Consider the following 13,537-nt stretch of genomic DNA (forward strand, 5'->3'; position numbering starts at 1 on the left):
TATTTTTAGTCCATAACTCACATCAAAATGTTTTAATCATTTCGTCTTATTGATGGGCAGTGCTTTTGATTGGTACAATATGGCTCTTTAATCAAGATTATGTTTGCAACTAATCAGCGGAATTACAGCACAGATGAGTTAAAATGAAGAAACTCTGTTGAGAAATAGGAAAAACCAGCTTAAGGATGAAACTGAAAAAATTGTCACCCTATATACAAAACTAAAGACCAAGCGCCGCCAAAATGATCTCAACACAAATCCTCCGACGAGCACGCACAATACAAACAAACGAATGGAGGAATATGGCTAATACCTGCGTCTCGATGACCTTGCCGAACTCGCCGAAAGCTCGCTCCAGCGTGCGCTCCGTGGTGTCCCAGGACAGTCCGCCCACGAAGATCCGTCCCACCTCCTTCTCCGTCATCTCCAATCCAATCGAGCCGAAAATTCCCCGACGCCTACACAAGCCACCAAATCACACCGAAAAAGTCAATCAAGATCCTCACCAATCTGTGCCGTGGTGCAGCGCTAATCACGCCACCTGAGCGCCATGGAAAGTAGGAGACGAGATGGTTGGATGCTTTTACCTTGCGCGGAAACCTAAGGACGGCTCTCTCAGGCTGCGGCGCTAGGGTTTTCAGAAAGAGGGAGAGGGATGAGATGACACGAGCAGAGAGAAAATATCAGGATCTTCTGCATGTATTCCGAATCGCGCTGCACGGAAAGCACGTGTCATGGCTTTATTTTAGCTTCCTTTTAAGGAATGTTATCTGAGAACATCCGATTTATAGGTTTCCAGCAAACTTTTTTTTTTAACAAAGAGGTGGCGCCCGAGGCGCCTTTCATTAACTTGAAGAACATGTTACAATCATAGTTTTACAATGCCTGATATTCAGGTTGCCTATCTTCAACAGTATGGGACAATGATCAGCTAAGTGAGACTTGTTGCTACACACCATTAGGCTAATATTGGATTCTAGAGAGTAAGCTCTAGCTGCATTATTATGAGCCCTACTATTAAGCTTCCTGTGAATGTAACAAACGGTTATCTGAGTTTGGCTAGTAAAAGAGAAGAAGTTTGCCAACTGGTTTCTTATCTCCCAATGACCAGGACATGTAAGAATATCCCTTGCTTGTGCGCCATGGGCCAAAACCTGGTTGTCCGTGAAGAAGATGATGTCTCCTGTTGTGATTTCAATGACCACTTGAGCAGCTACCTGAAGTGCCATAGCTTCCGCTTAAAGAGGCGATAATGTTTGCTCCTCGGATACATGTATACTAATATTGACCTCCTGCTTGCTTTTCTTCAAGCATTTGTATGAAGATTCCTATGCTTGTAGTATTTTGTCTTTCCACTTTCCATGTTGCATTTGTGAAAACCCTGCACTTTGTGTTAGTAGCTTGCATTGTACTAGCATGATCCATCTGTTGTGAGCTTAATGCTAGATTGATGTTATACTCATCTTTACAAATACCCTGTTGTGTTTGTTGTGATTGAAATGCCAGCTCCTAACTGCTTAGAATGGCCTGCATAACCCGGAATACCTGCATAGTGATGAGGACATCAATACCATTCTTACACCCACAGCCCCTACTGCTACATATACTGGACCAATTACTAGAGCTCGCGCACGCCAATTAAATTATCAGGTACTTTCGTTTCTTGGTAATGATTCTAATGTTCATGAAAATATGATGCTGTCTAAATTGGATACATTGGTTTTGCTTACAAATGAAGGGCCTAGCTTGGGGAAGGATGGACATTGGAGCAAGAACAAGCATGGAGATGATACCATGCGCAAGGGGAACAAGAACGGAGTTACAAGTGATGATTTCAGGACTTTGAAGCCACCATAATGGGTGCATGAAGCCTTGGACAAAATATACAAGATGCCACTTCATAAATTTTGTCCCGAGGCAATTCTAGGTGCTGCGTCACCTTATTATTGGGCCAGGCCCTTGTAATTTCGAAATACATAAGTATAGGCTATTTTTAGAATCTGTATGTGTGGGGAAACAAGAGATAGGGTTGATTTCGGACCCCTCCACCAAGGGCCACGAAATTCCCCCCCTCTTCCTCCATATATACATCCCTTAGGGCACCGTTTAGACTTTGGGTTTTGTTTAGATTAAAGTTCACCATAGTTGCAACTTCGCGTACTTCGTTTGTGTTCAACGACCAGACAAAGGCGTCACAGAACCCCACCTTAATCAATAAAGCTTTCATCTTATATTCGCAATATCCAGATTGCAATCTCAGTTTCTTGCTTGTTCTTTGTTTGCTCGCAGGAAATAGACCCTCGTGGTCAGGTTGATCGTGCCCCGGCGTGGTCAATAACCTCTCGGAGCTGGTTTAGCGATTGCTAAGGCGCGACGTCCTCGCACGTTCGTAGTCAGATCGTCAAAGTCGACTTCCACCAAAGCGATATCCATCATCTCATCGAAAGACGGGACACCTTTGCCTCTATCAAGTGGTATCAGATTTCCATGTTGCTCGGTGAGATTTTACAGTTTTTCGTAGTTTAGATCGAGTCTGTTTCTTCATACCTATAGTCCACAAAAAAGCCAAAAAAATTTAGGGTTAGTTCATCTTATCCGAACCAATCTGAGCCTTTGCATAATCTTTTCTGTATTTGCTTTGTTGATTTTGCGGTTGCATCGTCGTGTTAAGTTGCTGGTCTTAGCATCTAGACCTTTAGAGTTTCGAGTTCTGTTCACAGGTTGTCACGTCATCGCTGCCATATATCTCCACCGCATCATCATCATTACTGCTGCCATATACCACCATCACATATTCACCGTCAATCCGAGTCCATATACGCCACCACATATCCGCCGCCATCACGCCAATCCGAGTCCACCTGCAACATATATCCGCCACCAGTCCGAGTTCCACCAGATTCATCTCCGTCACCAGTCCGAGTTCCACCAGATTCATCTCCGCCAACAGTCCTAGTCCGAGTCCAGTATCTTGTTACTCTGTTTTGGATTTCGGGATCACGCCATACTCCGAGTCGTGACAGAGTAGGACTCCCGAATTGTCGTGGTACCCACAGAAGAAAAAACGTTCCAGTTTCAAAAAAAACTAAGTCTGGAAAATTCTGGCTAGGCAGTTTCTAGACCATTTGTAGACTTTTTCAAAAACAATTGTTGCGGAGCAAAAAAAAAGAGAAAAAAAAGAGAAAAAAGTGTAAAAAAAGTGGGAGAAAGAGAAAAAATTCAGAGGGTGCTCCTTCCTTGATTACGTGTCGCGCCATGATTTTGTTAGTGTTCTAGGCTCGCGTCTCTAGCACGGTCTAGCCTAGGACCAGCACAGTACCATCGTTGAGCGTTTATTCAACTTTGCATCTCTGAATTGATTATTGCTGACCCTTTTTGCTACCATATTATAAGCCTTCCCAGCTCCACATACATCTACGTCGTGTGTTTGACTCTCCCTGGTAATCGCTCTATCCAAGCTTTGAGAGTTTTGACTACAACGGTTGCCGATCACCACCTGCTGCTGGGTAAGAACTGGTAAGAATTTGAGATTTGCTTGACGGGTTTGTGATACACCACCACCACTTCTTAGTAGTCTGTAGGATCGTATACTTGTGTGTTTCTATTTGCTGCTAACCATGGTAGGATCACAAGCCGATGAGACTGATTGGGAGAACCTGACGAACAAACAACTACATGATAAATTTCAGCAAATAATGAGTGGACAGGTGCAAGATGTGCTAAACAGATTTGACGAGGCCATGGAGAAGATAGATGGCATTGAGAAGACGTTCGAAACAAAGCTTGATAGCAAGTTTAATGAATTGCTCGCGCGTTTTCCACAACCACCGCCGGTTGCACCTATCGCACCTCTGCAACAACAACAACGCCTCCTTCCGAATCAGTATGGACGAGCGAAGCGTGTTCCTATTGAGGATGGACAAACTTCTGGTGCTGCTGTTCCTCTTGTTGATGCTTCTTTGGCTCCTGCTACTACTGCTGCTGGTACCCAGGAGGATGATGAGTATGCGGGCGATTATGAGGATGAGGTTGATCAAAATCAGAACTACGTGCAGCCACCAGCACCACCACCAGCAAGTCGACCTCAGGTATATATTCGTAATGGTAGGCCTGCACCACCACCTCAGGTACGAGATGATGTCCATATTCCTAAACTGAAATTGAATATTCCACCATTTGAGGGTAGATATGTTCCTAATATATATCTTACTTGGGAGTTAGAAACTAAACAATGTTTTACATGTTTACAATATCCCGAGGAGAGACGGGTTGCTGCTGCTGTTTGTGCTTTCACTAGTTTTGCATGTGTATGGTGGTCTGAACATTGTAGATTATATCCTATTCCATCTACTTGGGCTGCTTTGAAAACTGCTATGCGTACTCGTTGGGTTCCACCATATTATCAACGTGAATTGCTTCAAAAATTGCAGCGTTTAAGACAAGGAAAAAAATCTGTAGAATAATATTATCAGGAATTACAAACTGGCATGATTAGATGTAGTATTGTTGAGGAGAATGAAGCTATGCTTGCACGTTTTACGGGTGGATTAAATAGAGAGATTCAGACCATTCTAGAGTATAAGGAGTATACTAATATCACTCGTTTATTCCATCTTGCTTGTAAAGCTGAACGTGAAATGCAGGATCGACAAGCAATGGCGCGCACTAACTTTTCTGCAGGTCGACCTTCCTCATGGACACCGCGTGCATCTTCTACTTCCACTACACCAGCACCTCCATCATGTGCCACCTCCAGCCGTGATACAAGAAAGCAGGCACAACCACCACTATCTGCCAAGAGCGCACCTGCCGGACCTACACAGAGCTCTTCTTCTTCCATCGCATCAACAGAGCACACAAGTGATATTATTTGTCGGCGTTGTAAAGGAAGAGGTCATTATGCGCGAGAATGCAAATCTCAGCGTGTGATGATTGCTACTGAGGATGGTGGGTATGAGTCCGCTAGTGACTATGATGAGGAGACTTTGGCTCTTATTACACGTGAAGAACATGGTGGAGATGATTCTGATCATGAGACGCAATACATGGCTCCTGAAGACGCTGACAGGTACGAATGTTTAGTTGCTCAAAGTGTTTTGAGTGTGCAGGTCACACAAGCTGAGCAAAATCAGAGGCACAATTTGTTCCATACCAAGGGAGTTGTGAAGGAATGTTCTGTGCGCGTCATCATAAACGGAGGGAGCTGTAACAACTTGGCTAGCATGGAGATGGTGGAGAAGCTTTCTCTCACCACAAGACCACATCCACATCCTTACTACATCCAATGGTTCAACAACAGCGGCAAGGTTAAGGTAACACCTACTGTTCGGGTGCATTTTAGTATCTCTACATATGCTGATTATGTTGATTGTGATGTGGTATCTATGCAAGCATGTTCCTTATTACTTGGTAGACCATGGCAATTTGATAAAAATTCGGTACACCATGGTAGAAACAATCAGTATACTCTTGTTCATAAGGATAAAAATATTACTTTGCTTCCTATGACTCCTGATTCCATTTTGAAAGATGATATTAATAGAGCTAATAAAGCAAAACAGGAGAAGAATAAGAGTGAAAATCAGATTGCGGCAAAAGAATTTGAGCAACAAATGAAGCCTAATAATAAACCATCTAGTGTTGCTTCTGAAATTAAATTGAAAAGTGCATGTTTATTTGCCACCAAATCTGATATTGATGAACTAGATTTTAGCAATTCTGTTTGCTATGCTTTTGTGTGCAAAGAGGCATTATTTTCATTCGAGGACATGCCTTCCTCTTTGCCTCCTGCTGTCACTAACATTTTGCAGGAGTTCACTGACGTCTTTCCACAAGACGTGCCACCGGGATTACCGCCTATTCGAGGGATTGAGCATCAGATTGACTTAATACCTGGTGCTTCACTGCCAAACCGTGCGCCATACCGTACCAATCCAGAGGAGACGAAAGAGATTATGCATCAAGTACAAGAGCTTCTCGACAAAGGTTATATACGCGAATCCCTTAGTCCTTGTGCTGTTCCTATTATTCTAGTGCCTAAAAAGGATGGTACATCACGTATGTGTGTTGATTGTAGAGGCATTAATAATATTACTATTCGTTATCGTCATCCTATTCCTAGGCTAGATGATATGCTTGATGAATTGAGTGGCTCTACAATATTCTCCAAAGTTGATTTGCGTAGTGGATGCCATCAAATTCGTATGAAATTGGGAGATGAATGGAAAACAGCATTTAAAACTAAGTTTGGATTATATGAGTGGTTAGTCATGCCTTTTGGGTTAACTAATGCACCTAGTACTTTCATGAGATTAATGAACGAAGTTTTAGGTGCTTTCATTGGATGATTTGTGGTAGTTTACTTTGATGACATATTGATTTATAGCAGATCTTCGGAAGAACATTTGGAACATTTACGTGCTGTTTTTATTGCTCTACGTGATGCATGTTTGTTTGGTAACCTTGGGAAGTGCACCTTTTGCACCGACCGAGTATCTTTTCTTGGCTATGTTGTTACTCCACAGGGAATTGAAGTTGATAAAGCCAAGATTGAAGCTATTGAGAGTTGGCCGCAGCCCAAAACGGTCACACAAGTGAGGAGTTTTCTTGGCCTCGCTGGATTCTATAGGCGTTTTGTGAGAGATTTCAGCACCATTGCTGCACCTCTCAATGAGCTTACAAAGAAAGATGTGCCTTTTCTTTGGGGTACCACACGGGAAGAAGCCTTCACGGTATTGAAAGATAAGTTGACACATGCTCCTTTACTCCAACTTCCTGATTTTAATAAGACTTTTGAGCTTGAATGTGATGCTAGTGGAATTGTATTAGGAGGTGTGTTATTACAAGATGGCAAACCTGTTGCATACTTTTCTGAAAAATTGAGTGGGCCTAGTCTGAATTATTCTACTTATGATAAAGAATTATATGCTCTTGTTCGGACTTTAGAGACATGGCAACGTTATTTATGGCCCAAAGAATTTGTTATACATTCTGATCATGAATCTTTGAAACATATTAGAAGTCAAGCTAAACTGAATCTTAGACATGCTAAATGGGTGGAATTCATTGAGACTTTCCCTTATGTCATTAAACACAAGAAGGGTAAAGAAAATGTTATTGTTGATGCTTTGTCTCGTCGCTATACTATGCTTTCACAACTTGACTTCAAAATATTTGGTTTGGAGACCATCAAAGATCAATATGTACATGATGCTGATTTTAAAGATGTAATGCAGAATTGTAAAGAAGGAAGAATGTGGAACAAGTTCGTCGTTAACGATGGATTTGTGTTTCGTGCTAACAAGCTATGCATTCCAGCTAGCTCTGTTCGTCTTTGTTGTTGCAGGAGGCGCATGGAGGAGGATTAATGGGACACTTTGGCGTGAAGAAGACGGAGGACGTACTTGCTAGACATTTCTTTTGGCCAAAGATGAGACAGGATGTTGAGCGTTTTATTGCTCGCTGCACTACATGTCAAAAAGCTAAGTCACGACTCAATCCTCATGGTTTATATATGCCTTTGCCTGTACCTAGTGTTCCTTGGGAGGATATATCTATGGACTTTGTTTTAGGTTTACCTCGAACAAAGAAGGGGAGGGATAGCATATTTGTTGTCGTGGATAGATTCTCGAAAATGGCACACTTTATACCATGTCATAAAAGCGATGATGCTGTTAATGTTGCTAATTTGTTCTTTCGTGAAATTATTCGCTTGCATGGTGTGCCAAATACTATTGTTTCAGATCGTGATACTAAATTTCTTAGCCACTTTTGGAGATGTTTATGGGCTAAGTTGGGGAGTAAACTACTTTTTAGTACTACTTGTCACCCCCAAACTGATGGACAAACTGAAGTAGTCAATAGAACATTGTCTACTATGCTTAGGGCTGTTTTGAAGAATAATAAGAAAATGTGGGAGGAATGCTTGCCTCATATTGAATTTGCTTATAATCATTCATTGCATTCTACTACTAAGATGTGCCCTTTTGAAGTTGTGTATGGTTTCCTACCTCGCGCACCTATTGATTTGTTGCCTCTTCCATCTTCGGAGAAGGTTAATTTTGACGCTAAACAACGTGCTAAATTGATTTTAAAAATGCATGAGTTAACTAAGGAAAACATTGAGCGTATGAATGCTAAATATAAACTTGTTGGAGATAAGGGTAGAAAACATGTTGTGTTTGCACCTGGAGATCTTGTTTGGTTACATTTGCGTAAGGATAGATTTCCTGATTTGCGCAAATCAAAGCTAATGCCACGTGCTGATGGTCCCTTTAAGGTGTTAGAGAAAATAAATGATAATGCATATAAACTTGAGCTGCCTGCAGATTTTGGGGTTAGTCCCACTTTTAACATTGCAGATTTGAAGCCTTATTTGGGTGAGGAAGATGAGCTTCCGTCAAGGACGACTTCATTTCAAGAAGGGGAGGATGATGAGGACATCAATACCATTGTTACACCCATAGCCCCTACTGTTACATATACTGGACCAATTACTAGAGCTCGCGCACGCCAATTAAATTATCAGGTACTTCCGTTTCTTGGTAATGATTTTAATGTTCATGAGAATATGATGCTGCCTAAATTGGATACATTTGTTTTGCTTACAAATGAATGGCCTAGCTCGGAGAAGGATGGACATTGGAGCAAGAACAAGCATAGAGATGATGCCATGTGCAAGGGGAACAAGAACGGAGTTACAAGTGATGATTTCAGGACTTTGAAGCCACCATAATGGGTGCATGAAGCCTTGGACGAAATATACAAGATGCCACTTCATAAATTTTGTCCCGAGGCTATTCTAGGTGCTGCGTCACCTTATTATTGGGCCAGGCCCTTGTAATTTCGAAATACATAAGTATAGGCTATTTTTAGAGTCCGTATGTGTGGGGAAACAAGAGATAGGGTTGATTTTGGACCCCTCCACCAAGGGCCACGAAATTCCCCCCCTCTTCCTCCATATATACAACCCTTAGGGCACCGTTTAGACTTTGGGTTTTGTTTAGATTAAAGTTCGCCATAGTTGCAACTTCGCGTACTTCGTTTGTGTTCAATGACCAGACAAGGGCGTCACAGAACCCCACCTTAATCAATAAAGCTTTCATCTTATATTCGCAATATCCAGATTGCAATCTCAGTTTCTTGCTTGTTCTTCATTTGCTCGCAGGAAACAGACCCTCGTGGTCAGGTTGATCGTGCCTCGGCGTGGTCAATAACCTCTCGGAGCTGGTTTAGCGATTGCTAAGGCGCGACGTCCTCGCACGTTGGTAGTCGGATCGTCAAAGTCGGCTTCCACCAAAGCGATATCCATCATCTCATCGAAAGACGGGACACCTTTGCCTCTATCACATAGGCTTGTTCTCTTTCATGTTAAAAAGTGTATTGTTCCTTGCCTTCCATATGCACCAAAGAAAAGTCATTATATTTACCAAAGAGTTCGGTGGGTGCCCTGAGTTAAGAAGCGCATGAATAATTTCTACAATACTAGCATAGTTATTACAAAGAGTTTCAGATTTGATGAACCAAGGATGAGCAACCCAGTCTGCTTTTGTAAATGGGAAATTAAAGAAAATATGAATGTCATCTTCCTCTTGATCACATCTAATGCAACTTTTCTTAATATGCTCAGAATACTTCCCTGCTCTCATACTTGTTGGAAGTGCTTTCCTCAAGAGTCTCCAAGCGAAAGCCTGTACTCTTGGAATCATGGCCTTCTCTTTCCAAACCTACTTGAGCAATTCTTTGATTTCTTGAGGTACCTGCTTAGGCAATGGAGATCCCTGTTGTTGCAAGTCTTGTAGACATGCTTTATATGCAGATTTTGAAGTACATTTTCCCGAAGGATGCAATCTCCAATAGAGGATATCAGCTCCCTCTTGTTGAATAATTGGTACCTGCATAATACTGTTAGCCACCTCATGATCAAAAAGATTATTAATAAGCTCGTCATTCCATATTTTCTGATTCTGGTTCCACAAATCCTTGATCTGAGAAGGATAGACATAATGTCCTGGTTGTATTTGTAAATGCTCATAAATAGATTGCCAACGGGGAAACCAAGGAGTGCTCCAAATAGAAGAATTGCCATCAAGAATTTGATAAACTGAATTTGCTTGAAGGACATGTCTTACCTTTAGAAGTGAAGCCCAGAATCCTGATATAGGAATGTTACTTTTTGCTCTCCACATAGAAGTATCAGGAAAATATTTAGACTTAAGTACCTGTGACAAGAAGCTTTGCGGTTCGTCCGCAATTCTCCAAGCTGTAGTCAGAATTAGTCCTTTGTTAACTGCTTGGATGTTCTTGATTCCTAGGCCTCCCTCAACTTTTGGAGTGCAAATGTCCTTCCATGCCGTAAGACAGAGCGGTTTCTTGGATGGGTCCTCTTTTATTCCTGTCCACCAAAAAATTCTAATGATAACAGTAAGTTTGGCAATTAGTTTTCTAGAGAAAATAATATTTGACATGTAGTACACAGGGATGGAAGCAAAAACTGAACTGATTAGAGTTAATCTAGCTGCATGTGAAAGCTTATTAGCCTTGTAACCAATCAATTTAACTTTGAATTTATCGACAACAAAGTTATAAGCACTAGATCTATCTTTGTCAGGGAGAATGAAAGGGTGCCCTAAATAGATAGAATTGTTAATAATATCCTGCACCGGGAAGATTCTCTTAATATCCTCCTTATTGATCTCATCAACATTTCTGCTAAAAATAATAGCCGACTTACTCCAGTTTGGCATTTGACCTGAAAGGTTGCAAAACCTTTGAAGGATTTGATGCATATACATAGCTTCTGCAGCTGTAGCCTGTTCACAAATCAGTAAATCGTCAGCGAACATTAAGGAGTGAATAGGAGGACATCCTGGTCCTAAAGTTATTCCTAATAACCGGTCAGCACACATGGCTTCCTGTAGAGAGATTGACAACTCATTGATGGCCAAAACAAAAAAATAAGGGGACAAAGGACATCCCTGCCTAATACCTCTACTACTCTGGAAGCGTCCATAAGATTGGCCATTGATGATGACCGAGAAAGTTGCAAGCATAAATTAAATTTATAAAGTGAGCATGCATCCCTTTACGAGTTGGCGCCTTAACAATGAAACCCCACTCGATCCTATCAAATGCCTTAGCAAGATCTATTTTTACCATAAAAGCAGGATGTTTCCAAGATTTAAGATTAAAGGAATGAGTAATTTCTTGAGCAATAATAATGTTATTACTAATCCTTCTGTCAGGCACAAAAGCTTGTTGAGAGTGATGAATATAGTTAGGCAAGTGCGGTTTAAGCCTGTTCGCAAGTGTTTTAGCGATAATTTTGTAGATTACATTGCAAAGGCTAATAGGTCTAAAATCTCGAGGGATGAGTGGCGCAATTTTCTTGGGAATCAAAACAATATTAGTATCATTCATATGATTAGGGAGATTACCTTGTATGTAGAAATCTTTGACTACCTTGGTGACATCATCACCTATCCATTCCCATGCAGCCAAATAGAACTCCACATTAAATCCATCTGGTCCCAGTGAAGCATTCCTTTTAATGGTCTTTAAGGTCTCCAAGATCTCATTTTTATCTGGGATGCTATAAGTAAAGTCACCTTCCTTTTCCTGATAAGATGTGTGCAAGTAAGGCCTGCCATGACTCACATTAGAGGAGGAAAAAAGATTCTGAAAATAATTGATGAAAGTCTTGGCAATAGCATGAGGTTCAATTTGAATATTCTCATTCTCATCCTTAATCGAAACAATTCTAATTTTTCTTCTCGTTTTAATAACAGCATGATGAAAGTAAGTAGTGTTCCTATCACCATTAACAACCCAATGTTTTTTAGCTCGTTTCCTATAATATTCTGTTAATCTAGTTATGTTTTGCTCATACTTACAAATCAGAGAGGCCTCAAGAGAGTGGTTCTGTACCTGTGGTGCCTTCATTTGAATGTTTTTTATCTGCTCACCTAAATTGTCCAGCTCCTGTTGAATTGATTTTTTCTTTCTGCACCATGTTCTCAAAGATCCTGCAAGGTTAGTTGTCCTATTGTGGAAAGCATTATTTCTAGAAGCAATCCAGACTTTTTTTGCATATTCATGAAAATCATTCTCCATAAGCCACCAATTTTCAAATTTAAAATTTCTTCTAGGTTTGCGCATATGGGCATTAGTAGAGAGTAGAATAGGAGCATGATCACTAAGAATGATAGGCAGATTGTAAACATTGGAGTTGGGAAATATCGTACACCATTCAGTGTTAACCAGACATCTATCAAGTCTTTCCATGGTCGGATTAGAAGCATACCTCTTGTTTGTTCAAGTATAAGCAGGGCCACTATATCCTAAGTCAATCAGACCACACTTTTTCACAATACAACGAAAGGCATGCAAACGAGAGTAATTCACAAAGGGAGAACATTTATCAGCATCATAAAGTATATCATTAAAATCTCCCATACATAGGATAGCATTGCCTTGGTTATCATACACAAAAGAGGCAATACGATCCCAGATATCACTAGTTTGACGATGGTACGGGTCACCATAAATACAAACAAGAGCAAAAGATACGCTAGATTCTAGATTACAGAGGCAAGGATCACATGGAAGTCCACAGAATGAACACGAACTTGTACATCATCCGTCCACATCAGCCACAAACCTCATGATTTGCCTCTGGAAGGAACAATTACGCTATCTGCAATGTCAAAACAATTAAGAAGGTCAGCTCTATTAGTTTTGGAAGATTTAATTTTATAAATAAAAGTTACCTGAGCATTAGTAGAGCGCATAAGGTTGGCAAGGTAGGTCATCTTCTCACTACCTAAGCCCTTGCCCTTGCCTCGGCAGTTCCAAGCTATAAGATTCATGGCGCCCGTGGTGCCTTATGGGCTGGCACCATTGCCCTATCCAGTTCCATTTGTTCTTCACGAAGAGGTTCTGACACAGCCATAGTATCCCCATGTACCATCAAGCTAGGCTTACTCTCACCTTGAAAAGAGGATGGAGTCCCAGCCTTGTAAGTGTCAAGATTAACATCCAGAGCCGACTGATGGTAATCAACAGCGTGAGATTGTGAGAAAGCTCCCATATTAGAGCCAAAAGAAGCTTCACTGGGAATTGGGGATGAAGTATAAGGAAGTCTATTTGCAGGTGAATCACACTCATTAGGTTCCATCACTAGACCTTCTCTCTTGCGTGGAGGGGGATAGGGGTGAGACATTTGCCCCATGGTTTGACGCTTGTTTCTGCGCACAGAAGGACCAACACCCATCTTCCTTGATGTGCAATAGTGGTGGCCAGAAGAAGAGCCAGTCCCAAAGATAGTACCCTCAAGAGGATTGGGATTGAGAATTCCAAATCCAGGGGGTGGGACATCCCACCCGCTAACTCGACCTCCATGATATTGTCTGTGATCTCCTCCTCCTTGTCCCTTAGCTTCTACTTGTACTCCTCTTGCTGATCCACCATGACATGCTCGCTTGACCCGTGTTTCTTCTCCTTTATCAATGTGTGTTGAAACCCCCTTTTCCTCTCTTCC

At 41.4% G+C, this 13,537-nt stretch overlaps 1 protein-coding gene across 1 annotated transcript in view; it reads right to left on the reverse strand.

The window, feature by feature from the left end:
* The window catches only part of LOC119363694 (glycine-rich RNA-binding protein RZ1C-like), a 3,793-nt gene extending 3,051 nt beyond the window's left edge, over positions 1–742 (reverse strand). Inside the window, exons 1-2 of the mRNA XM_037629064.1 lie at positions 588–742; positions 314–458 (exon numbers count right to left, since the gene is read on the reverse strand). Of these exons, the coding sequence (XP_037484961.1) occupies positions 314–424 (111 nt within the window). The 5' untranslated portion in view covers positions 425–458; positions 588–742. The remainder of the gene's footprint in view (positions 1–313; positions 459–587) is intronic.
* Positions 743–13,537: the final 12,795 nt, after the last annotated feature.

This window comes from Triticum dicoccoides, chromosome 2B (assembly GCF_002162155.2).
Source record: "Triticum dicoccoides isolate Atlit2015 ecotype Zavitan chromosome 2B, WEW_v2.0, whole genome shotgun sequence".
NCBI classification, from domain to species: domain Eukaryota; kingdom Viridiplantae; phylum Streptophyta; class Magnoliopsida; order Poales; family Poaceae; genus Triticum; species Triticum dicoccoides.